Genomic DNA, 26,256 nt, shown 5'->3' with positions numbered 1-26,256 from the left:
CCCTATGGGGGACAAGAATCAAAGACCTTTGCTCATCAAAGAAGGAGGGATTCTCTGAGAGGACAGTGGAGGACATCAGAGGTCCCAAGGCTGAGCTGCTGGGCTCTGAGCACCTCAGTTCTGAGAGGGTTTAGATGGCAAGAACTGGTTCCAGTGGCCAAGGGATCACGAGCCAACTTTCGATGTTCAGAAGATATATATGTCACCACTTCTACTATGGGCACTGTGGCTCACTTGGTACTGGTCCAGTCTCTGTTTTTATGCCCCCAGGGATGTGAGGCTCTCAAGCATCTTGGAGCCCTTCCAGATGGGACAGCACTAGCTGGCTCCTCCCCGTCCTGACTGTCCACGCGACTGTCTTGTCATAACCCTCCTGAGGTAGTCACTTACTGCAATTTGAAACACCCGCTCTTGGAGGGAGGTTCATTAAGACTCAAGAAATCCACAAAATCTCCAAGGCGCTGCCAGCTTCTCAAGTTACCTCAGCAGTAACAACTGCTGGGGAGTGGAGCCCAGCAGAGCAGCCTCCAGGCTGTGTGCAAGTTCTGAGAATATGGCTTTTTGAGTCCTCACCCTTGCCAAAGAAGGCTTCCAGTAATATGCCCACATTTGCGTCACCTGTGTTCCTGAAAGTACCCTCCACCATCTCACTGGTTCGCTAATCAAGACTTGAGTAAACATGTGTTTCAATCTGTCAACCGTGCCATATCTTGGATAAACAGACATTTTGTCTCACTAGTTAACAATCGCAGAACACTAGTGGTGGCTGCATAGGGGCCAGCAGAGTGAGGGACACGTGGGATGCAGGGGTTGTACGGATCCTGCAGTGGGTGCTGACATATGCAACTCGGGTTCCACCCTGCTGAGGCCATCGAAAGTGGGGTGATGCCCACGAGTCCTGCAGCAGCGATGGCACCTCAGGATGAGGAGACCAGATGGTTCGTGACAAATGTCTGTGAATTATGGAAGGCTAGATGAAGTAGGACCTCCCGTCTGTGCTTGACACCGCTCTCGGATGAAACAACGGATGTGATCTTTTCCTACTATACTGGCCTTTTATAATGTTTCTATTTTAGTAAAGCCCTAGCTGACCAAGACCACTTGATACTTAGAATGGATGAGGGCTGGCCTTCAGAGAACCCACCCGCCTTCTGCTTTAAAAAAAAAAAAAAAAAAAGAAGTGACATCATATAGTGCTGACCCCTGAGGAGACTCCTACAGATTTGTTAAAAGCATCTGGAAGAACAGGGATGGAGTTCAAACAAAAGCACCTACATGGACAGGAAGAAGCATACAGTATGGACTAAAATTCCCAGAGCCAGGGCTGGGCTACTCCTCTACAAGGCCTTACAACGAGAAAGGCTGTTGTCACTGCTGCAAAACACAGGTCTAAATGGTAAGAACCTGCTGCTGAAGCCTTGACACGCTGTGACACAGGACACGGAAGTAAGTTAGCACTGAAGAGGAAATTCCCTTTTTGCTGGCTAGTGCCAGTAGGTGCTGCTTGGACCACTGGGTCACTAATGGTCATCATCAGCTAGGAGTGGCCATGTGCACTACATCACTAACATGCCACACAAGTTGTGCTTGCTAGGAAACAGTGGCACAGCTGTCATAGGGCAACCATTTCCTATTAGATTCAAAGCCTACTCCATGAGAGGAAATTCACATACGGTACCTCAAGGAAGGGCAAAATCCCGTGGTCCCTGAGTGGAGGCAACTGGTGTTGCTTTCTTTACTGGCTGTGATGTGCCTATCAAACTACCTTCTAAACATCTGTATTTACATCCATCAATTACTGCTGCTGTTAGCTTTGGTCAGTCATTTTGATCAGTCATAGAGGAAAACTTATTTTTTTTCCAGGGAGGGGTGTGCTACAGAGACCTGTAATCCATTAGCTCCCGAAACTAAATGACTGTTTCTTTGCCACTCAGCCATGGATAGGAGAAAATAATCAGACATATTTACCATCCCTCTGAGGCTCAGAAAACATCAAACAACAAAAGGAGTCAGAAAGAATGGAAGAAGGGTTCTGGGAAGGGGTGGAGTATGATGAGGTTCCATCTTCCAAACTGAACCAATGAACCACGCCTTCGATGAGGGCACGGGAAGGAAGGAAGGAAGGACGGAAGGAAGGAAGGAAGGAAGGAAGGCCCCCCTCCAGGTCATACAATGCTGGGTCATACAACACCCATGCTTGGATGTGCCTGTTGGCGACACAGCTGCCTTTGAGTTGTTCATGTTTCTGTAAGTAATCCCCCACCCATATGCCTCTAAGCAATCCCAGCAAATTCATCAGCTTACTATGACTTGTGTAGAATTATTTCTTGGGTCCGTTATTGACACCCTATCAGAAGTGAACAAACAGATGTCTGTTTACATCTTCCAGGACAATTAACAAAACTTGCCTTCTGTCCCTAGTCAGGCTAATCTATATCATCTTGTTTTAAATATTTATTTTGATTTCATCTCTGTACACATGGGTGCTGACCCTCACAGAGACAAGATGGCGTCCGATGCCCATCTGGAGCTAGATCGACAGGCAGTGTCCTGACATGGGTACTGGGAACTGAACTCAGGTCCTCCGCAAGAGCAGCAATGTTCTTACCACTGAGTTAAATCTCAGTCCCTAGTGAGATTACTCCCACCCCTACCCAGGTGCACCAGGAGTAACCCTGAGCCAAGATCAGGACCCTGAACTGCAGCATCGTGCTTCTCACGGGCAGTCCACACCCACAGGTGTCCTGACACCTGCCCCTGCTCCAGGCAGTCGTGCCTTCTGCATTCAGTGTGGGCCCCTCACCCACTCCTGCTGCCACCTGCACGGAGCCTCCATGACCACTGCCAGTCAAGCTGATGGAGGCCCTGCTATGTTCCTCTGCAGAGATAATGCTGAGCAGGACTGTGGGATGCCTGTTATCCAGGGCAACTTCCAGCTCTCACTCTGGGCTCCTGTCTTCCCCAGCACTCTCAGGTACACACATGACCCCGCAGCCGCCTCCTCTGACCTCCTGCACAGCCTCCCCAGCACCCACAGGTACACACATGACCCTGCAGCCGCCTCCTCGGACCGCCTCTACAGCCTCCCCAGCTTTCGGCCTCCATCATTTCCCACCCTGAGATCTAGCCTCCTCCTCCTAGAGGCCCCTCCTGGTTGGCAGGAATGAGAGTTTCAGTTCCACCAGGCTCCTTCCAGGCCGGTGGAGATTCCCGCCTGGGGCTTAGAACTCGCAAGTCACTGAGACAGCACAGACAGACACAGAACCTACCTTCCACAGCAGCCACAAGCTGTTCCCGATGGTGCTGGTCCCGGGCACGCAGCGCAGGGCTCTGCATGTACAGTTCTCCCCCACCACGTGTTGAGCCCAACCGGTTCACCAGCTGGCAAAAGGACAGCAAAGGCCCACTAAGAACCATAATGTAAAGTCTGATCTCTTTCTTCCCTGGCCAGGATGTGGCTGCTCAGCTGGGGGTGGAGGGCAGGGGCTGGACACTTGAACAAGAATAGCAGGAACCTACAAGCGGACTCCACTTTAATTTGAAGTCATTACATGGCCCCTGGCATCTGTGCTATCTAATCCAGAGAACCCTTGCTTCCAGGAAACTTGATGGGACACAAGTGCCCTAGGGTTGCAGATGAAGCCATACAGAGGGGGCTGGCTTCCAGACAACAGCTCTAGTAAAGAGCTGGACACAGGCCAGAGGACCCAGGCTGGTCTCCACCTCAGATCTGAGGATGAAGAGCACAGAGACGGAGGTTAGCTGTGCATGGGCAAAGGTGAGCTCCGTGTGTGCAATGCCAGACTCACTGGGCAAACGGCATGACATTTTTACCTTAGTGAGTAACAACTGAGGTCAGCACCCGGTCCCTTCCACCAGGCAGATGCTAAACATCATCTTAAAATGGTAGGGACAATGGCAAGAGCACAAGGTAACAGGGCACAGCCTAATGTGACAGGAGACAGGCCAGAAGGCAGAGGACAGGTGGCTGGGGATGGTGGGTGGCAGCAGCCTGATGTCCTCTGGCTGGCCTAGAGCCTCGACACCTACACGGTGGAACCTGGGTTAAGTCAGACCACTGAGGATGGCTATTGTCCCTCACACACAAGCCTCACCTCACACTCATAGTGTCCCAAGTCCTCCTTGCTGGCTGCCCGGATCACCAGCACCAGCACGCCACTGCGGGGCTCATTCAGCATCCGGTACTTGTTGCCCAGGGTTAGCAGGGCACCATCCTTGTACCACCTGGAACCAGTCAGGAGGTCCTGTGAGCCAGTGTCCAGCCAAAGCCATCCTCATGGTACCCTCAGGGGTCTCAGGGCACCTCCAGAGAGAGCTACTAGTGCTTAAAACCCCTGCTAGGTTACCCCAGGTCCAGTATCCCTAGCTAAATTCCCTTCCTGGAAGCCACAGTCCAGCCATTTCTTCCCAGCTACAGAGGGCATCTCCAGCAGGAATCACCACCCCATGATACCCACTTTGCAGTGATCAGTGGCCATGGACGACCTCCCTGGCTTAGGAGATCATGCTGCCCAGCCCTCCCGCCTCCGCAGGAGCTGTGTTCCCATTCTCTGCAGCCCAGGTCTCACCTGATCTGAGGATATGGGGCACCTTCCACAGTGCAGGTGATCTGTGCATCTTCCCCCTCCACAAAGGGTGTGGCCCGGACCTTGTTCACAAATCGTGGGGGCACTGTGGGCAGAGGTAGGCAAGGGCAGGAAAGACAGAAAGATGTCTGCGATGGAGCTGAGGGACAGCTGGGGTGGGGACTGGCGTGCCCTCACCTCCAGAAGCGACCCTCCTCTGGGGGTTTCTAGGAGACCCCAAGTCACCGGGCCTGCTCCATCCTCAGGCTCACCCCACACACCACCCTCCCACCGCCTGTATTCTGGGCAGAGTCCACACCACTGACAATGGAGGGGTGTCCACCACACCAGGAAACCCATCCTGCTCACCTTGTACTAGAATCTTCCCCAAGGTGCTGGCATTGCCAGCTGCACTGGCCGCAAAACACATGTACTGGCCAGAGTCTACACCGGTCAGGTTGTCCAAGATGAGGGTACAGGAGCCATCAGGATCTTCAATGAGGATGTGGTGTGGGTCTACCTCCACCGGCTTCCCATCTGGAAAGCAGGGACGGGCTCTTATGGAATAGGTCCCAAAAGGAGAACAAGAGGCTGGGTGCAATCTACCTCTCCCTCTCCCTCTCTTTCTCCCTCCCCCACTCCTGAGTGTCTCTCCACAAGGGTTATCTCAGCTATCTGTCTCCATCCAACTTCAACATTCTAGAAACAGAGGGTGGTGAAAGGGTCTGAACTATCAGGGCACTGGCTCTTGGTCACCTCCTCAACAACTGCACCTGCTCTTCCAAGACAACAACACCCAGCATATGTGATGTGGACCCCTCTTCTGTCAATCACCTCCACTCTGAAAGCCTAACCGCATGAGCCATTCCCTCGCGGCCCTTCCTCCTCCTCCCTCATCCAACCCTGTCCTACAGCCAGCCATCCCCTGTAGCAAGACAAGCACCCAGGGTTTCCCCTGAGCAAGTGAAGACCACTCCCAGTAGACAGCTCAGACCTCAGTACTAAGCCCCCCTCCCAGGCCACACCCTATTGCCTTTCCTCTCAAAGGTAAAGTTCCGGTTTCCTCAGCCATGAGCAACCAGAACCTCCCCTCTCCATTTAGGGAAAAACGCATCTCCTTCAGGGCTGTCCCTGCTCACTTTAAAGTTAGACACTCTTGGGCCATCTGCAGCAGACACACCAGACACCTAGCTTTTAAATCATCACCTTGGTAAAACATATTTGAAGACTGGCAGCAACTTCTGAAACAATAGTGAAAGCAATGCGTGGCTCACGGTAAAGGATTCGAGGGCTAGATTCGCAGGGTGGTGTACACCTTCAATCCCAACATTTGGGAGAGAGAGGCAGAGATAGGTGGATTTCTGTTTGAGGTCCACCTGGTCTACAAAGCAAGTTCCAGGACAGCCAGGGCTGTTACACAGAGAAACCCTGTCTCAAAATGTGTGTGTGTGTGTGTGTGTGTGTGTGTGTGTGTGTGTGTGTGTGTAGGCTAAGTCATCCAAGCATCCACCTAAACAACTCAGGTAACCCAGTTTCCTGGTCCCTTCCCAGATTGGCTTTCAGAGACAGCACAAAACACAGGAGGGAAAAGAGTGCAAGGATCATTGGAGGTCAAGTCCTCCTTGGTGACCTTGGGTGGTGACAGGGTGCCAGCTACAGGAGATGGATTGGCTCGGTTAGATCAGGCATGGCCTATGTGGCTTCTGCTGGTACGGACATCCTTGGTGAGACTAGCAGCTGCTGATGGGCCATCTTAGGGACATCGGATGTGGCTCCTTTTGTCTTGGATAATAACTGTCAAAATTTGTTTGAGTTCACAAGACCAGGTCTGCGACATACATCCATTGGAGCTCCAAGTCTGGACTCAGTACTCCGGCCTTCAAGGTCCTTTGACGGTCCATTTCTATGGGATCAGTGCTCTTCTGGTTGGTCAGTTAGGAGCATCCACCTCAGATGTTCAGGCCTAAGTGTGCTCACCAGCAGGGCGGGCTGAGAAATCTAAGATTCGGGGTCTGTTCCCAGTGGGGAGTGCCTCAGAACTACTTCGGCATTCACAATAACCAATCTTTGTCTTCTGCATCCTCTATGGGAGAATGCCTTATGGGACTCTTGGACCCTGGGGTACAGTATGCCCCACCTATACCCTCTCCTCGGTCTCAGCCAGTCAGTCTGGGGTTGACCTGAGGGTTTTCCAGAGTGCTGCAGCTAGCTGTGGACCTTCTGGACTCCCCCATGGGAGGGATTCCCGTGAGCACTGCTCTGGGTTCAGTGTGGGTCCCCTGAAAGTTCCTGTGTTGGAAGCTTGGTCCCCAGTGTTGATACCTTTTAGTGGAGGGCTCCAGGTGAAGTATATTGGGCCATGGAGGATGGTGGATTGGCCCGCGGAGGAAGTGGATTAGACCATGGATAAAAGCACCTTGAGAAGGGACTGATACTGATCTTTAAGTGTAACTCAAATTTTCAAGAGTTATTTGGAGAGCAAGCCCAGATGGAGTTCCTCTTCCTTCTGGTCTGCCATGATTGCTCCCTCCATCTAACTGATATTCCCATCATCGTGCCCGTGGCCACACTGTATTGCAGACCGACAACAGGAACCTCACCAGGTGACACTGCTTTTAGGCCTTTCAGGCTCCAAACCCTGATATAAAAAATATCTCTTTAGTTTATAAAGAATACATTTTTTTTAAGTTTAGCACACGCCTTTAATACCAGGACTCAGGAGGCAGAGGCAGGTGGATCTCTGTGAGTTCAAGGCCAGGCTGGTCTACAGAGCAAGTTCCAGAACAGGCACCAAAGCTACAGAGAAACCCTGTCTTAAAAAAGAAAATTCTTGTTGCTTTGTTACAGCAACAGGAAACAGAAGCCCGAATGTCAGCAGGCTTTTGCATGGTCTTGGGCAAACTTTAAAGTTTCTGAGACCCATCATTTTTCCAACTGAAGACTCTGGCAAAGGAAGCCCAGCCTGGGGTTTGGATCTGACCTCTTTCCAACATGGCCACTAGACACGTCACTTCCGAAAACCAACTCTTTGCATGCTGTGGGGCTCTGGTGGAAACCAGTCATTCCGCTCAGTGATGCTCTATGTGTCCATTCTATGATGAGCCAGCTTGGATGCCATGACAAGCATGACAAGCAGTGCCCAGCCAGCTTCAGTCAACAAATTCACATGAAAAGCAACGACCCTCCCAGAATGGGGTGCTCTACCTTTCTACTCCCAAGGCCGAACTTCTTCAGTTCCCTAAAGGTCTGGACCCATGAATCATTCATTTCCCAGACAAACAAAAAGTCAGCAGCACACAGACTGAGCGCTGCAGCTGGGCAGAGGTGCCATCCTCTGCTCAGTGGGCAGAGTTCAAAGCCATTCTTGTAGCTTTGCCCCATGCTGCTCTCCTTAGTGAAGACCATTACTTCCTTACTGAGCCAGCTGTTTTGCCATGTAAACAGCTAGAGTGGCAGGTTAAAGGAGTCCCTCTTTGGGGCCACAAAGCATAAATCAAATAAACACCTGAAAGATTGAGGACACCTAACCCAGACCACCAGGACTCTTGGATGGAGCCATTACAACACAACACCACCAGCTAGGCAGAACCAAAGCTATGCTCACACCAGACAGAAGGCTACTGAGAGATGCTCTCAAGTCTACAGAGAGCATGGTCACATCACATGGAAAACCTACACCCCACCCTGGCAGGTGGTCCCGCAAAACCAGACATATTGTTTCTGATCAGTGAATGTGGCCTTGTGGCCAGCATGAGCCACGTGATGCCATGGGGGTCTCCTGCCATCTGATGACTGTCCACAGTGGCCAGGACCTAGCTGTCCCTCATGCCCTCTGGTCCACGCTCCTCAGGAAGGTTTTTTTGGGTCACTGAAAGTAGCTGCCCCCTCCTCCCCAAAAGACTGTCTCTTCCCCCTGCAGGCTTCTTACTGGGATAAAAGGAAAAAAGGGCAGGGGCTGGTTACAAGGCGTCATTTTCCCACTAACAACCCAGCCAAGAGAGATGAGGCACCAGGTGTTCAAATTGACCTCTGACTTGTTTTTATGAAAAGGTGCTTTGCTTCCTACACTTGACCTCTGAACATAAGGAGGGGGATTGGATAGATGGGTAAAGGGGCAAGTTATGCATAGTTAGCTGTGAAGGAACCTTCCAGTCCCAAGAGCAATGGTCACAAGTGATCTTCTCTAGAGCCAAGAGATGACACCCAGGGCAGCTCTCTCAAGTCACCAGCAGGAGCCAGTCCCTCTATTCCCATCACCCAGTGAGAACTAGGCATGTTTCAGGATGCTACTGTCCACTGTATCACAGGAGCAAACATGCCTTTGTCCTAGACCTTAAGTCTGTGTGTGCATACATCTGTGTATGTGTGCGGCATGTCTGTGTACATATATATTTGTGATGTTCATATATGTGTGCATGTATAAATGTGTGGAGCATGTATCTGTGCATATGTATTAGTGAGTCTCTATGTCTGTGTCTGTAGTGTGTTTGTATGTATGGCATGTGTACTGTCTGTCCATATACCTGTGTAGTATACATATGAATATGTTTGTATCTTTGTATATGTGTACACATGCAAGTATATATCCAGGCATGTATGTCTAGTGTGTACTTTTGCATTATATTCATACATATGGCATGTTTAAGTATGTATTGGTTTAATGTTCAAATTACATATGTGTGTCATGTATATACAAGTATGTGCAGTTTGCATGATTGTGATGGGGTGGTCCACAGGTAGGCAGGTGGACACAGGTTTATTTCAGTCTTGGGACTGGCTCTAAGTGATGGTCACTGTCAAGCTGGTCACCTGCCCTCATCCTTGCTGATGGTCCATTCTCTCTCTCTCTCTCTCTCTCCACTCACTGTACCTCATATCCCCAGACTCTGGAAGTCAGATGACACATGGGCCCACTAATGCCAATGAGGAGTCCACGGTACAAGCTCCAGGCCTTACAGACACCTCCTATTAGTGTCTGTGGTGGGCACTCTGGGCTCTGGCAGTGTCAACCTGACTTCAGACTGAGGTTGGCAGCGTAAGAAGTCTGGCATGTCCACTGACCCAGACCCAGGTAACATCCTGAACTGGAAGGCTCGAGTGAGCTTTCTGGCTAACAGTACTCTGTTGCTCTCGGTATCAGGCACTGATGCTGGGGGACAAGGGAGCTGGGCACATGGCCCTGGGAGGGATAAACACAAACTTACATATGGAAACTCACGGACCCTGCCCAGCTGCAGTCAGCCTGGCCCCTTGCGCTGCAGTAAAACACAACCCCGAACAGAACAGCTCTGGGCATTTCCGTGAGTCCATGGGGTGAATTGTGGAACTGGAGGAGGCTCCTGGGACTCTGAGCCTGCAGCTAGTGTTAAGTCAGAGGGCTTTGGGGATTCCCCAACTTGACACCAGAATTGTGGGTGCTCTTGGAGACCTCTGAACTTGGCATCAGGAAACCAGGTGCTCCCTGAGTGGCCAGTCCTTCCAACTAGAGCCAGGATGTCTCCCAGACTCAAATTGATACCACGGGCCATGTCTGGGTCTGTGGTCCAGCTACAGCTGGGGTCTGTGTGGATGTCTGTGGCCTGAGTCACTGCAGAAGGCCCTGGAACCATGCAAGATGAAATCAGAGGACTATGCTGAGCCAGCCCCGCCCTTTGCTGGCCCTGGGAAAGCTGACCTTGCTTCTCACTGGCCACTGGCAAAAGAGTTGGTCTCTGCACACTGGAGAGATGGCTCCCACCCCTCACTACAGGTCAGGGTGAACCAACCCTGAGGGCATGCATGTAGGGGAGCTGATTCCACCTACTCGCCCAAGGTGGCAAGCTTGGCTACCATCCAGGTCTACTGCCAGGCCTGGAGTTGACCCGCCCTAGCATCTACCCCATCTAGGACCTGCTAGAGCTGGTGAAAGGACTAGCCCTATGAAATGGCACCCACACGATCTCCAAGACTCATGCCAGCCACAGGATACCCCAGAGGAGTTCCCTGCACTGTCTCAAGCCCTCCATCCTCTCGGCTCTACTTCCTCATGTGACTGTGTGCTTGTGACATGTGACTTGTTGACCAGGGCTGCTCCTCAATGCCACAGCTGTTGCCTACTCAATGCAGAAGTTTTAGACCTGTTATCTCAGAGGGCTGCTTTGTCTTCTGTCACTGCCCCAAGCCACCAGTCCTCTGGGTAGCCACAACACTATCTGGCTTTAGGTTTATTTATCAGTCCATTACCTGTCCCCTACCCTACATCATCCTCCTCTTGACCATCCTCTTGTCCTGTCTCCTGCCTCTCAGGCCTCATGGACCACTGGACAGAGCCCACATTCTCAAGAGGTCCTTCCCTGTTGCAGAGCCAGCACCCCACAATAAGTCTGGAGACCCTCATCCCTGGGTACCTTTGTACCAGCTGACAACAGGCTTAGGGGTGCCAGTCACTCGGCATGCCAGCTTGACGGTTTCGCCCAGCTCAGCGGTGCAATCAGCCAATTCCTCTTCGAAATCAGGGGGACCTGAGGATACATAAGGAGGTCCTCATGTTATGTGTACAGGCCAGGCCTACCGTCTCAATTGCACACGCCCTGGCAGGTTACCCCCACCCAACACTAGGACTCCATGTTCAGCAGTGTGGCTGCTACCATCTGCAGTCCCAACGTAGAATCAAAGGTGAGTGAGGCAAACTGGATACAGAGTGGGAAGGAGTAGGGACTATAGTAAAAAAATAAAGAGTTTGGGACCTGAGTTTGCATCCCCATCAACCACATGAGGATGTAGCCTCGTGTGCCTGTATCCCTAGCATTGTGGAGGAAGATACAGGCAGATCCCTGGAGCTCATGGGCTAGACAGCCTCCCTCTAAAACGTAAGCTCCAGATTCAGTGAGAAATCCCGGCAGAGAGTGATTAAGCAGAACACCTGATGTCTTCCTCTGGTTCCAGCACATATACACAGGCCCATATACCAACACACATGTGTACATACATGTATACACACATGCATATACCACCAAAAGTCAATTAATTTTTTTTCGAGACACGGTTTCTCTGTGTAACGGTTCGGGCTGACCCGGAACTTGCTCTGAAGGAAAGGCTGGCCTTGAACTCACAGAGATCCATCTGCCTCTGCTTCCCAAGTGCCAGAATTAAAGGTGTGCACCACCACCACTTGGTTAATTAATTAAATTAATTAATTTTTTAAAACATATAGTTTGGATGATATGTTTTTGGTCTGGCTGAGGAATCTGGTCCAAGTTAGAAGATTCCCCCACATCTTGCAGAATCCAGATGGATGTCCTAATCTTAGGGTCTTCGTATGGGAACCCCCTATGATTTCCCCAAGTGTTTCCTCTCTGTAGTTGGGGGTAACCTGATACTCCACCTGGATTTCCCAGTGAGGGTACAGTTCTTATACCCCACTCAGAGCTGACAGGAGAGAGTGGAGCCCTCTGCTCCCAAAAGCAACCCCTCATGTCCAGTAGGCAAGGGCCAAGGCAGTGTCACCCCACAACCTGAGACTCAGGGTCCCCACAGCCTGGGTGCAGCCCAGCTGGACACCTAGGGTTAAGAGTCATGTCCCCATCCAGTCTTGACCATTATGGCCCAGCCCTACCAAAGGACACTCACGCCATACAGGCTGGGCCAGGCGTTGCTGGATGCCACAGATCTCCTTCACCCACGAATTTTTGATGATGACGGTCCGGGCCTGAAGCAGGTATTTGCGCACAGAGTCCTCCCGCTCGTGCCACACCTCAAAGGCACGGTCATCCCCCTCTACCTGGTCATTCAGGTCGATGCTACTCAGCTGTGGGGAGAGGACATCAGTAGGGAGGATGTGACCATGCTCAGATGATGTGAGATGACCCCAGGAGGGACACGCTGGCCAAGGACTAGCCACCAGCATCCACGCCACAGCCTGAGAGAGAAACGGGACTCCCCCCATGGCACAGCCACTCCGCCTACAGAGCCCTCAGCAGCCCCTGCACACACAGACCTTCATCATGTTCCGGAACACGTAGCTAAAGGTGTCAGTTCGAGAGTCTCTCCGGGGCTTACAGATCACCAGGTGGTTTCGGAAGAGGAAGACATGCCGGTTGTGGCCCTTCCAAGGCATCCGGGCCCCTGGTGCCCCCTCCCATACTATGAAGTGGCCCTAGAGATGTGAATGAACCCTGGTCAACCAAGCTTCCCCGATGACAGCCACAAGAAACCATGAAGTCATCTACAGGCTCCCACCTCCAAAAGCCTCCTACAGTGTCCCACCCTCAGCATCCCAGGGCACCACCTGGCGGATAGGTTCTCCCAGGGCCTCCAGAGTTCCGGGATAGTTCTCCATGAGCGACACGTGCAGTTTGTTCTCAGCACGCTGTGGCAGGGCAGACACCACAGCATAGGCCTGCTCCAGCAGCGCGCAATTCTGCCGGTTGCGGGCCTTGTTGCGGATTAGTTCCTGGGGTGAGGGTCAATAGTCATGGATCCAGGATGCTCGGAACCCAGGAATCCCCCTCCCTCAACAGGTGCAGCCTGCACAAACAAGGCTGGAGCATATCACCTTCAACAAGGCTTGGTATTTCTGCACCCGCTCCACTGGCTGCTCCAGGTAGTGCTGAAGTGGAGGTGGCGGTGGCTGTGTGGGGTCCTTGGCTGACAGTGTCTCTTCTGCATATTTCTGTAGGAGCCACAGAAGTGGTTTTGCGCATGAATGCGTGGTCCCTGGGTGGCTAGAGTCACTGCAAGGGTGTCATAGGCATGGCCCTGGACTTCCCAGGCACGGCTATGGCCCCTGGGAGCTAGAGGAGTATACCAAGGGTGCCGACACACATAGCCCTGCACAAGGGTCACTGGGTGGCATAGGGCTTGGGCAGCTTACGTAACGACTCAGGAGTGCAAAGTGTGGGTACTCCTATTGGCAGTTCCCACTGAGCCAGGGTTCAGGCAGGTGGTGGGCAGGCAGTGATGCGGGTTGAGGAAGACAAGCTTGGGCCAGCCATGTGGACCATCAGAGCTACACCTCAACGGGCATTTGGGCAAGAGGTAAGGTCTAGGAGCAAGCAGGGTGGGTGGCCTTGTGACAGACAGGAAGCACCTTGTAGAACTCCTGGACCGGGGTGCTGACAACCACGGACTCAGCTTGCACGCGGCCCACCAGGAACTCGAGGTACTTCTCAAAGGCTTCCTGGTTCTTGATGAAGCACATGGCCACGTCATCGTCGGTGTCACAGGACTGCAGCTCCTTCAAGAAGCTGTCACAAAGGGGACAGTGTCAGCGCTTCCCTCCACCTACCAGTCCAGGCCTTCTCTAGAAGGCCAGACTCCTTATCAGGGCCTGAGCCCTCTGAGAGAGTATGGTGAGTTATGTGTGCAAGAAGGGCACAGTTGTGTGCCCACCATCCATGCACAAGTACGACATATATTATATGTGCACATGTACAATAGCATTCATATGTGGTGCAGGTTTTCTAAATGTATGCATGCCTATACACGTAAACATGTACAAATGTGAACACATGCATGTACAGACATTGTCTATGTGCAACGTGGTGTGCACATTTCTGGTGTGCACGAATCTCGGTATAGGTGCACACACATATATATTCATGTGTACTTGTATGCCTTGTGTGACAGTGCAGTGCACATGTATAGACACCCAAATGTGTGTGCACATGTTGGCATGTATGCTGTGAGGCAAATATAGGTACATGATGTGAAACGTTATGTATATCCTTGAGCAGGGATGTAAGCATGAGTTTGCACGTGTGTGCAAATATGCACATACATATTAAGCACATGTGCATGCATAATGTGGCAGCTATGCCTATACACATGTATGCATGTGTGTGTACGCGCGCCTGCGCATGAAGATCTACATGCATATGGCTGTGCACACACTTGTCAGAGGCAGGTATACTGCAGGCTTCATCCTGCATGAGCCAGATAAGCAGAAAGAGGAAAGTCTGCCTTGTGACACACTAGTACAGGCTCTCCCTTTCCTCAGTTCCTACCCCCTACCCCGCGCCATGAGGCCTGGCCTGCAGGTAGGGGCTGGGTGCTCATAGACATGCGTGCCTGTATCCAGTCCCACCCCCTCTACCTGCTGTGGAAACGGCTGATGTCCTGCACGTTACGAAAGATGACTGTCTTCTGGCTGGCCACCGCTGTAGGCACGCGGGGAGATAGGTCCAGGTGCTTCATGTGGTGGCTCTCCAGGAACTGCAGCTCACCCACAAAAGCCTGCTCTGAGCTCAGCAACTCCTGGATGACAGAGCTGGCAGGAGGAGAAGCCATTACGGGGCACTTGGGGCCTCCAGTGGCCACAGGCTCCTGTCCCCGTCAAGGCCTGGGAACGGCACTGTTACCAGAAAGCCGACTCTCTCGCAGCCCCCGTTATCTCAACTGCCAAATTCGGGCACTTCTTGCTACCAGAACCCCTCAGTCAACTTTTAGAGAGGGAATGAGGGGTACCGGGAGGAACCACTCTTCCACATGACTGCCACACCCTCCACAGAAGTAATCTGGCATAGCCCATGAGAGGCCAGCTGTGGGAATCAGCATCAAACTGGTGCCCACTCTGTTCCCGACCTCCGCCCATCCCCATGTAGAGCAGGCATTCAAAGGCCCCCGTAAAATGGTCAGAACTCCATTTGGACCCTGAAAGAGGCAGAAACAGGTCTCCATGGGCAGTGGGCCAGCCAGGGAAAGCTCACCTCAGTCTTGTTCTGTACTCATCCTCAGACACGGCCTCCCCAGGGAACTCGGGGGCCTCGGTGGGCCCCCACTCAGGAGATAGCTGGTGAGAAAGAGGTGTCTGTCAGAGGCGGAGCTGGGCCCTGGCTCCGCCCCTGGGAGGCGGGGGGGGGGAGGGGGGCTCCTAGCTCCAAAGGGGAACGACAATGCCAGAGTCCTCTGGGCCGGAGACCTGAAGACCCTCTTCCCTGAGTTTCCCAGCCAAGTACCTTGAGCCTCTTGTCCAGGTAGGCAGGCGACACCCAGCCCTGCCTAGAAGGGCTGGATTTGGTGGGCTTGGTGCGTACAAGCCAGCGCAGAGGATGGGCCGAATCAAGGACCTCCACATACTGGCCTTCTCTCAGAATGATGGCATCCTGCTCTGCCCCCAGGGGCAGGTAGTCAGCTGTGACCACGTAGATGTCAAAGATCTGATTGGGCAGAGAGAGGAAATGAGTTGGAAGGGAGGGGGGGGGAGGTCGGTTTGGCAGACCCAGCCTGTCAGGATCCCTGGTAGCCACCAGAGAAGGGAAGATGAGAAGTCTTTCAAAACCTTGGGGAAGAGGTTGAGTCAGGAGTCCCAAGAAGGTATCAGCCAAACCTGTCAAGTCCCAGAATGCAGGACAGGAATCTTGTGGACATTTAGTGCAGACCCTGGCTCCCAATCCCACACAAATGGCAGGAATGTGGATGTTCTCCCTTGTCTTCCCCCGAAAGAAAGCACTGCACCCTCAGGGTCTCTAGCTGGGGCTGCCTATACTACTTGTTCAGATCCTACTACCTGTCCACCTGCTGCCTGGGACCTAACAGGGTGCCTGCTACACCAGAGGGAGAGGCGGGTGGCAGAAGGAAAGGGAGCAGGGCAGGGGAGAAGGCGTGAGGAGGACTCAGGGGAAGAAGTCTTCAGGGATCCCTGGGGAAGGGACCCAGTTCCTCACCAGTTCCTGCCCTCAAGCCGGGAACGCATTTCCTGAGGGCCTGTGAAGCACTCGCTTTCCAAGACCTCCTCCCTGGGATCCTGCCCCTGTACCTCTCATCCCTATACCTTCCCTCCAAGAGTACCCTCCCCAGAATATTCTCCAAGGGTCCTGACCCACCGACCTCACCACGCGAGTCCCCATCCTCTGACTCTGAGGATGACTCCTGAACACTGGAGGAAGGACGAGACCGGCCGTGCCGAGGAGAGGCAGATGGCGTCTTGGACTCCTCATCACTGTCGCCGCCAGGCACCTGGAGCTTGGCTGGATGGGCACAAGGGTGGTGATGCCCCCCAATAGCCACTTTCTAGATCATGGAGGCAGGAGAGCCTCCGCCCCTGCTAGAGAGCACTGGGCCCCACCGCCCCCTTGGGACACGCACTAGCGCCTCACCCTGTGAGATCTTGGCCGACACCATCTCGGTGATCTGTGAGGTGAGCTTCTGCAGGAACTCTTCTGTGCCCACCTCAGCGAGGGACAGGTGTCCATGGGCCTCATCAGCCGCCAGGGACTCCCCTGGGGTGGCAAAAGTGACCCTTAATCAACCATCCTCTCCTAGGTGTCAACTGAGTACTCCCTACACTCCAGGCTCAATTTTAGCGCTGAGGGATGCCAAGCACACGAGACCAGGCTTACTAATGGTGCTGGGGTCTGAATAGGAGACTACCCTCTAGGACAGGGGTGTTGAGGCTTGCCCTTGACAGAAGGCGTGCTGTGGTCTGAGCCAATATGCAGCCAATGTAGTTGAGAAGAAAAGCAAGCAAGTCCAGACAGAGAGGACACAGTAGGTGCAGCTGAGGGACACTAGGGGTGGCTAAGGATCAGCAGGGTACCCACTGGGCAGTCAAGGGACAGCCAGTCGGGGAATGGACAACATAGCCAGGATCCAGACAGTTACTAGGGACAGTAGGCAGAGTTAAACGGTAGGTAGTGTGGACAGTGGATACACTGGCCGCAGGTGGCCAGCATGGCTACAGGGTAGAGGGTGAACAGGGAGGACGAAGCTGCAGAGGCTTCAGAGTTCAGCTATCAGGCTGTGAAGGACCTGGAGTATGGCCCATGCCACCTCTGCTCTTGTTGCCTGGCTTGCTGGCCTCCACGGCCCATTGGATGTGAGCTCTGCATCTAGGTTAGGCTTCCCTTGGGATCCCATAGGCTCCCAGATCTACAGAGGTCATAGATGGCTCTGACTCCAACCAAAGCTCAGTCCATAGGAGACCACTGATCCAGCACCATTGCCAGTGGCGTCCCTTTCACCTGGCCTGGCTCAGGGTGAAGGGTCCTTAGAGTGCCCATCCCACCTGTACCTTTCCTTTGCCCGGCAAGATCAGCAAAACCTGCAGATTCCGCCATCTGGGCTGAGATAGTTTGGCTTGTCCTGTGGAGACAGGGGCATCCTGAGAGGCCTGAGATAGGAACTACCACTGTCTCCCACCTTCCATTGTTGGTCTAGGACACCAGTCACATCTCCACATCAGAGGGCCCCTGGGAGACCCTCATTCTATGCTGGGGAAACTGAGGCATGGTAAGAAACAGGGGGTGGCCCAAGTGCACACCATGTGCAGGCCAGAACTGGTCTATCGGCAGGACAGGGCGATCTCCACCAGCATAGCTGTCCTGTTCCCAGTTCCCAGACCTATTCTGTGATCTTGGCCCTGGGGCCTTGGATAGCATCCACTCACCCTTGCAAGAAGGAAGAAATGAGGGCCTCTTTTACTCTCTCCTGCTCTTCCTCCTTGGCCACTGACAAGAGAGCAGAGAGCCCATCAGCATGAAGTCCTGGACTCTGAAGTTTCAGGTTCAGACATACTCTGGACATTTGAGCTGCTCCAGGAACCTAGACTCTGTTCTCCGAGCCCTGAGCAGGCACTTTTCTGAAATGGTACTGTCCTGCTCCTGACCATGGTCACCCCAATGGTAACCATGAACAAACAGTCTACCCTCAGAATGCCAGCCCACGGGGGACTGAGCAAGGCTCTGGAGCAGAGAACTCAGCTCACCCTAGAGACCTGTCCCCACATACAGAGCAGGGCGAGTGCTAGACCTGAGAGACTCTGAAACCCCACACCAAACGCCCCTGCACCCGTGAGGCCAGACATGCTCTGGATGTATCCTGAGACCATAGAAGGATGAGAAATACAAACGCTGAACATCCACATGCCCTAAGAAGTCCGTGAGCCTGCACTGCCCAGCTCTGGGTCCCCTCCTATTCATATGTACCTGCCTTCCCCCTGACCCTTCACTCACAGCCAGAGACGTGCAGGCTAGCAGAGCAGAGAGCCTGGCCAGCAGCGTTGGTAACAATGCATGTGTAGGTGCCCTGGTGCTTTCGGCCCACGTCCAGCAAGACCAGGCTATGCTGCTTGGCAGAGCTGGCCATGGTGTAGCCAGGGGTTTCGGGGCCAATCCACAGCACTCCCTTCTCTGCCTCCTCCTTGAGCCAATGTACAGTGGGGGCTGGGTGTCCTGAGGGACAGAGGGCAGTGAGTCCATCCCTGACAGAGACAGAACCCCACCAGGAACTGGGCCCGCCCCCAGGGACAGGCAGTATGTGGCTGTCAGCCTCTCCAGGACAGCTGCCTCACCTTCCACCTTCACTGAAAAGGTGATGCTGGAGCCCCTCTTCACTTTCTTGGGGGTGAACTTCTCCAGGATCCGGGGTGGCACCAGCCGCTCGTGCACATCTGGAATGACACGGCCAACCCATGAGGACCCCCTGCCATAAAAGAACCCACCCCACCCCAGTGTGCTAATCCCAGAGGATGCCCTGAAACCTATGCGCACTGACCATCCACACTTCCACAACAGCCAGCCCCAGGTCCATCCATTCTGGCTTCCTGCCAGGGTCTACCACCCTCTTGAGCCCATCTGGGGCTATCTCACCTGATGCTGGCTTCTCTTCTGGTTCACTGGGACCTGAAAGCACAGAGAGAGTCAGACACTGAGCTCTCATAGGTGCTCTGATCCCATACATGGTGCTGAGCTGCCCCGGTAGCTCCACTCCCAAGGCAAAGATACCCAAACCTCTTGAAACCTTAGTCAGAGAGCTGTGGGAGTCACCACTCAGCATGAGGATGGCTGCAGGTCACACAGACCTGATAGAAAACATACTGCTACCCGTTCTTGTTACCCTCAGCCTCCCCAGACCTGTGGCCTTGATCTGCAACCAAATGCATGGGCACAGGACTAACCCAGCATCTTAGGGAACCGCATCTTCCAAGATCTGGCAGAAGAGGCCACAGGTCCCTCCTAGCAAGATAGGTTTGGTTCAAGTTTGGAATTCACTTCCCATGTTCAGAAAGCAGGAGCCTCAAGGCTGTTCCCTGCAGGGCTGACTTCTGGCCCGCTGAGTCTCTGCTCACTAGAGCAATGACCTCAGGACCTTGGACGCAAGCCTGATAGGGTAGCAGGTCAGCTCTGTCCAGTCCTTCAGGGAACCCACCTCGGACTAGCAGCCGGGCCGATGAATAGGCAGCACCTACAGCATTGCTGATGTAGACTGCATACTGGCCGCTGTCCTCCAGGGTGACCGAGACAATCTCCAGGGTATGCACGGTCTTTTTGTCAGTCATGCGGATGTGGGCGGATGTGGTCAGAGGCTGGCCATCTTTGAACCAGTACAGTTTGGGGGCTGGATAGCCTGGGGACGCAAAGGCAGGTGGTTGTGATGACGGGAGACCCTGGGCAGAGGTCCCTCAGAGACCAAAGGGTGCTGGCCTCCTTATGCAGAAAGGACACACACACGACCAGCCATGCTGTCTGGGGTCCCCTCCCAACTGTGGCCGGTAGGACTTGGTCTCTGTTAAGTGAGACAGTGCCATTTCCTCCTCACCTTTCACCTTGAGCTGGAATTTGGCCAAGCGTGTGCCAGTGGCCACCTGGAGGTCTTTCAGCTCCTCCAACACCTGGGGAAGCTGCCCCTCATCTGACTCGGTCCCCTCTTGCTCCCGGCTGTCAAGAAGGACAAACAAGGGAGCGCCCATAAAGCAACAAGTCAGAAGGTTCAAGGCAGGAGGATCCCGGGAGTGATGTCAGACATGGAGGAAACCTGAAGCTTCCTGAACTGTGGGACAGAGGAAGCAGAGCCACCAGGGCCTGGTGGAAGTCCCCAAGATTTGACTTGTCAATCTAAGGACCCTAACCCCCTGCCCCAGGCAGCAGCACATGGCTGCCTCCTCAGAGATCCTGAGACCCCACCTGGACAGGTATCCCTGGGCGCTGAAGTATGATGAGGTCTCAGTAGCGTCTGCTGCGGTGTCATAGTCTGTGCTGGTCACTGGGAAAGAAAGCATGACTCAGGGACAGGCCTAAAACACAGTGTGCCAGGGCTGTCTTGGCTGTGTGAGGCTCTGACCTAGCAACCCTGCAGGGAGCTACCATACTCAGCTTGGAGAAGGGCAACAGTTGCGCGTACCCTCCCGTGACTGGGCCAACACTTCCAGGCTCTAACTAACTGCAGGCTTCTTTGACCCAACAAACTATAGGCATCACACAATTTGCCGTCTCCATGAGTTACAACAGCACAGGCAGGACCTCCAGTTCCATCTTATAATACCATGAGGGGTTAAAGAAATACTGGCTTCAAAACCAACAAGCCGCAGACTTTCCAGGCAGGATATAGTAAGAGAGACTAGATTTTTCTGCAGTTATGCTGTTACACATCCAGTGTTTGTGTCCCACAAATATGCATGTTAAAACATTAATGTTGGCCAGACGGCTCGGCAGGTAAAGGTGCTTGCACGGAGCCTAACAACCTGAGTTCACAAATTGTCCTCTGAATGCATACAGGTGTCATGGCACACACGCAGACACACATATATGCACACGCGTGCACACACACACATACGCGCATACAATGTAAAAAAAGAACCAGAGTGGTATTGGTATTAGGAGGCAGAGACTTTGGGGGGTGGTCACACCGCACCCAGGCCACCTGGGAGACACCCAGCTCAGTCCCGCACTCACGCTCTACACGAAGCTCAGCCTTGGTGGAGGAGACTCCCACGCTGTTTTCTGCCAGGCAGCGGTAGACACCCATGTCTGCTGGTACCACAGCCATGATGATGAGCTGGTGACCACCCTGTTGGTCCTCATTGATCATGTAATGGTCGTCCTCCTCCAGCAGCTTCCCGTCCTTGAACCAGCGCACGCTGGGCACAGGCTGGCCTGTTACCACGCAGTCAAAGCTTACAGGGTATCCATCCTGCACTTCTTGGTTCTGCAGCTCGGTCAGGAACACTGGGGCTAGCACAGGCAGGTAGAGGGTACAGAGAGTTAACCCTGGAATGCCCATGCATGCAGATGCCACACCCATGCAGGCAGGTGGTGTGTGACATAGCAGGGTTTCCTAGAAGAGGTTCCCTAAACTCCACAGCTAGACACCCTGAGCTTCTCTCTCCATCCTTCTCTTAGAAGTTTCTTTTGGTTCCCAGTGAGGCAGAGGAGTGCAGACAGAAAGAATTCACAGGCTTGAAGTTTAAACCTCAGGTACCCCAAACTAGGGAGAAGTCTAGAGACACAGCACTGAGGGTCATTCATTATAACCTCCTGGTGGCCTGGGAGAGACTCGAGTGCACGGTGAGGTTGTCTTACTTCCAGTAGTTGACACAGAAACTACCATATGGAATGGACCTCAGCACACACTGCTAGTGAAAGATAAAACTGAGGTTCACAATCAACTGTCTAACCTCAAATTTGGGGCTTTGCCATGTTCCCCCATAGGCTGGGGGACAACCAATCAGAGCTCCCCTCTGGTTCTGCCTCATTCAGCCCCCATCCTCTTCTCCCTCTACTCTATCTCAGGGCAACCCCCACCCCCACCCCAGGCCACTGTAGCCCAAGGCTCACCAGCATCTGAAGTCTGCAGGCCAGGTGTCTTGGCTAGCGGCACGGCAGGGGTGACATTGGGCGCCACCTTCCCAATGCGCATCTCCACTCCCCGGGGTCCCTGCTCTCCCAGGCTGATCTCCACCTGGATGCCCATGGTGGCAAACATGTCTTGGAAGCAGGTGACCGCCCGGCGGGCCTCTTCAAGTGCCTCAAAGCGAATGCACACAAAGTTTTCGTCCTCTCGGTATGTCTGCCAGTCTGCGGGCTCCTCTGACTCGGCGGGGCCTTCATCAGCGCTGACGAAGAGTTCCTCCTCTGAAAGCTCAGCTGGGCTCTTGGTGCGGAAGAGCCGGTGCAGGCGCCGTGCTGCCCGCCGGAAGGCGTCATCCAGCTCGCCTCCTGAGGAGCTCTCGGCCTCACTCTCTGTCCCACTGACCACCACGCAGGCACTGTGGCTCACGCGGCCGAACTTGGTGCTCACCTGACAGGTGTACCGGCCAGTGTCGGTGGGGCCCAAGCCAGTGACCAGCAGAGAGCAGGTGCCATCCTTGAGCTGGTCTATGTGGTAGTGCCGCCCGTCCGTCAACTCTATGCCGTCCTTCAGCCAGCAGGCCCGCATATCAGCCTTGCTGGCCACCACACACTCCAGGCGCAGCACGTCCCCAGTCTGTGCCTCTGTGTCCCCAAATGTCCGGGAGAACACAGGCCCTTCCTGCTGCTTCATCTCCTTCCGTACTTTGTAGCCCTTAAAGGCAGCCTGGATCTTCACAGCTGCCTTGTCCAGCGATGGATCCTTCAAGTCGGCTGCACTCAAGTCTCCAGGCAGTGAGCCCACGGGCACTCCTTGCTCCTGCTGCTTTTGTGGCTTCGTGGAGGTGGTGACCTGGGCCCCATGCTGTGGACACAGAATGTGAGGTCAGAGCAAGGCTGGGAAATGAAGACCAATAACATTCCAGGCCCAGTACCCCTCCGGCACTCCATCTGCCCAGGCGCTGGCTGAACCCCTGCTTCGTCTGCTCCCCAAAGCAAATGCTCATCCTAGAAATCCCAGTATGCAGTGACCCAGATGGGGACCAACAGCACCGTGGGGAACACCAGAAAGGCCAGGCCCATCTCTTCAGGAAAAAGCTGTAACTGTTTAGTAAGTAAGTGGGGAGGCGAACGGTGAAAGCAAGAAAAAATAGGCAGGCAGCTGGTTATGAGGTTGAGCAGGTAGTGGGAGGATGAACGGATGGAAGGACAGTTGGGTGGATGGGTGGAGACGTAAGTCAGGAGAAAAGTAAGTGACCAGGTGAGCAAATACAGGAGTAACAAGCAAATGAACTATGAATGGGAGATGGTGAATGAATGAATGAATGAGCGAGGGGAAGAACAAGTGATGCTGGAGAGTGGACCACGGAGAGATGACTGGGTAAACAGAACATGAACGGATACGCCGGGAAAAAGTCCAGGAGGTATGGAGAGTAGATGCATGGACAGGTGGGTGGGGACAGGCCGACGGGTAAGTGACCAAACGGTTCAACAGGTGCAGGAGTGACAGGTGAGTGGACAAATAGGCAGACGGATAGACATATGTATAGGGCAATGGTTGGATGGGTAGAGAGACTGATAAACAAATGGAATAATGGTGAGTAGAGAATGGATGGATGGACAGATGGACAGATGCAAGGATGGGGGAGAGTGAATGACAGGTCATTTGATGGATGTTAGGATGGTAAGCCTACTATCCATGTACGGGTAGATGGTATTGAGATGGATAAATAGATGGATGCGTTATGGGATTAAGGCACAGAAAAGGATGGTCAATTTCTGAGACCTCCCCCAGCCGTCTCCTGCATGCCAACTAGGAGGCTCACCTTGCTGGCCAGGGGTGAGATCCCAGGACCCCCAGCCTTCTTGAGGTAGGTAACTAGGGAAGGGGTGCCAGCCCGGGACTCATCGTCAGAGCTGGTGTGTGAGAGATCAGCCTCTCCTGTGCGCGCTAGCTCGTCAGCTGTGGAGTAGCCCTCAGAGAGATCAGGGGCTGTCTCTTCCGCCTCCTGCCGCGGATGCTGCACTCGGCCGTCCTCCTCGGGCAGTTCGCTGATAGAGTCCAGTGTGGGCTCCCGACTCATGCGGCGCTTCCGGGCAAGGGCCTCCCAAAGCAAATGCAGGTCACCCTCCTGGGCTGCCTCAGGGGGCAGGCTGGGCTGTGTGGGGACCTCATCCCCAGAGGTCGTGACCACTGAGGAGGGCAACAGGGCAGTCAGTGGGTGAAGTCAGACAGAGCTGCAACCCCACACCTGCCTTTGCTGCTGGGTCGGGTACGGCCTGGATGTGGTCTTCTGGACCTCTGCCCCCCAGATTGCACCAGGAACCTTATCTGTTCTGAGATGCTCCAAGGCTCAGCTCCTCACCCTCACTCTCGCTCCCCTTCAGTCTGCCCCTTGCCAGGGGCACAGTCACTCAACCAGGACAGGGAATCACCCAGCAAAATAAAATTAGATGTATTTCCACCTGTTTGGCACTGCTGCTGGTACAGATGCCCAGGCTCGCAGGGACATTAGCACCGCACAGAGAGGATATGCTCACAATGGGGCAGGCTCAGCACGTGAGGGGAGGAGACCCCAGTACATCATGTGGCTCAGAAGACAGTGCGTGGAGGAGATACACATAACACAGGGGGGCTCTGGGAAGGAGGGCTGATAAGGGATAGACTCAGCACCAATGGAAGGTCTGGGAGCGTGGAACAAGGGACAGGAGACTCAGTGTGGGTAGGACCTCAGGCACAGGGAAGCAGGAGAGGGTCAAAGTGCCTGGTGCAGAGGGAGCCTCCCAAGGATGATGCTCAGAGCAGGGGTGGGTCAGGGTGCGGACAGTATCGGTGTGTGGGAGTGCCTTGGAAGGCAGAGCAGACTGAGAAAAGACTATAAGGAGCTTCAGAAGAGGTCTCAGAACTCCTGTGGGCAGAGGTCCCAGGACTTAAGAAATCCACCACCAGTCCTACTCGGGGACAGGAGGCTGGCCTACAGCACAGTTCAATCACATGAGACCTGCCTCGCCTGGCCAAGCCTTGGTTTCTCTGCACATCTCATGGAGTCTTGGGAAGGATTCAGCCTTGGGTCCAGAGCACATCAAGAAGAAAATTCAAATCAACTCTTCTCCACTCCCACAGCATCCAACCCCAGAGCTCAGACTCACCATTAAAAGTGGCTGTCCCTGAGGAGGGCGGGCCCCGGGTGGGACAACAGCGGTACTCTCCTTGGTCTTCTGTCCTAAACCCCTTGATCACTAGCATCTGCCGCCGTCCCTGAGAGAGGACCTCAAAGTGTCCGCTGGGCTGGATGCGCTCTGTTCCCTTGTGCCAGACGACCTCACCAGCCTCAGCAGCAACTTCCAACTCCAGACACAGGTCCTCACCAACCACTGCCTGACGTGTCTCTGGGGCTGAGGCTGGGGTTGGGGTTGGGGCCGGAGTTGGAGCTGGGACTTGGGCTGAGGTTGAGGCTGGGGTTGGGGCTGGGACTGGTTCCGTTGGCTCTGCTGGAAAAAAAAAAAAAAAACAAAAAACAAACAGTGCTCACAGAAAGAAGATAAGCCACATCAGCCTCAGCCACGATGGATTCCAGGGTCACCAGCCAACCCTAAAGAGCTCCCTCCCTCCAGCTTGTGCAGCTGGGAACTCCCATGGACTGAGAGCAGTAACTCACCTAGCTTGACCATCTGGGGCAAATGTACAGGTTCCCCAGCACCTGCAGGACCTACAGCTGCCACTCGGAAGCGGTAGGTCTCGCCGGGGACCAGGCCATCCACCACACACTCTGGCCCAGGCACCAGCTCGTGGCACAGCTTCCACTGGCCTGTGGATGCCTCCTTCATCTCCACACGATAACCACACAGACCACCGCCACCATCGCTCATGGGAGCCACCCAGGACAGGGTCACAGAATGACCACTACGGCCCACCACCTCAGCGTCTTCAGGGGGGTCAGGGAGAGCTGCATGGAAGAGGCAGGTTAGCACACACACTGGAACCTGAAGTCCTTCCGGAAGTCACTGAGGTCTAATACTAAACATGGTATATACTTCGGGGTAGACTCCCTTATGAGTCCTGTCGGACCCTGAACCCAGTGGTCCAGACTGCTTTGGGGAGCAAGGGAAGCTGATGAAGCCTTGATGGG

At 53.8% G+C, this 26,256-nt stretch overlaps 1 protein-coding gene across 1 annotated transcript in view; it reads right to left on the bottom strand.

Annotated features, from left to right (window-relative positions):
• The window catches only part of Obscn (obscurin, cytoskeletal calmodulin and titin-interacting RhoGEF), a 134,205-nt gene that overhangs the window by 20,720 nt on the left and 87,229 nt on the right, over positions 1 to 26,256 (bottom strand). The window contains exons 61-88 of the mRNA XM_026780105.1: positions 25,786 to 26,073; positions 25,277 to 25,618; positions 23,953 to 24,320; positions 22,115 to 22,991; positions 21,233 to 21,511; positions 20,465 to 20,543; positions 20,100 to 20,218; positions 19,710 to 19,907; positions 19,151 to 19,183; positions 18,853 to 18,951; positions 18,515 to 18,733; positions 17,950 to 18,010; positions 17,575 to 17,645; positions 16,661 to 16,783; positions 16,392 to 16,531; positions 15,521 to 15,721; positions 15,272 to 15,354; positions 14,659 to 14,832; positions 13,654 to 13,810; positions 13,120 to 13,236; positions 12,853 to 13,017; positions 12,562 to 12,720; positions 12,195 to 12,372; positions 10,973 to 11,086; positions 4,956 to 5,123; positions 4,590 to 4,692; positions 4,116 to 4,245; positions 3,270 to 3,381 (exon numbers count right to left, since the gene is read on the bottom strand). Of these exons, the coding sequence (XP_026635906.1) occupies positions 3,270 to 3,381; positions 4,116 to 4,245; positions 4,590 to 4,692; positions 4,956 to 5,123; positions 10,973 to 11,086; positions 12,195 to 12,372; positions 12,562 to 12,720; positions 12,853 to 13,017; positions 13,120 to 13,236; positions 13,654 to 13,810; positions 14,659 to 14,832; positions 15,272 to 15,354; positions 15,521 to 15,721; positions 16,392 to 16,531; positions 16,661 to 16,783; positions 17,575 to 17,645; positions 17,950 to 18,010; positions 18,515 to 18,733; positions 18,853 to 18,951; positions 19,151 to 19,183; positions 19,710 to 19,907; positions 20,100 to 20,218; positions 20,465 to 20,543; positions 21,233 to 21,511; positions 22,115 to 22,991; positions 23,953 to 24,320; positions 25,277 to 25,618; positions 25,786 to 26,073 (5,157 nt within the window). The remainder of the gene's footprint in view (positions 1 to 3,269; positions 3,382 to 4,115; positions 4,246 to 4,589; positions 4,693 to 4,955; positions 5,124 to 10,972; positions 11,087 to 12,194; positions 12,373 to 12,561; positions 12,721 to 12,852; positions 13,018 to 13,119; positions 13,237 to 13,653; positions 13,811 to 14,658; positions 14,833 to 15,271; positions 15,355 to 15,520; positions 15,722 to 16,391; positions 16,532 to 16,660; positions 16,784 to 17,574; positions 17,646 to 17,949; positions 18,011 to 18,514; positions 18,734 to 18,852; positions 18,952 to 19,150; positions 19,184 to 19,709; positions 19,908 to 20,099; positions 20,219 to 20,464; positions 20,544 to 21,232; positions 21,512 to 22,114; positions 22,992 to 23,952; positions 24,321 to 25,276; positions 25,619 to 25,785; positions 26,074 to 26,256) is intronic.

This window comes from Microtus ochrogaster, chromosome 7 (assembly GCF_000317375.1).
Source record: "Microtus ochrogaster isolate Prairie Vole_2 chromosome 7, MicOch1.0, whole genome shotgun sequence".
Taxonomy (NCBI): Eukaryota; Metazoa; Chordata; class Mammalia; order Rodentia; family Cricetidae; genus Microtus; species Microtus ochrogaster.
Note: the sequence above shows the minus strand (reverse complement) of the source record. Positions and strands in the feature narration are given on the sequence as shown.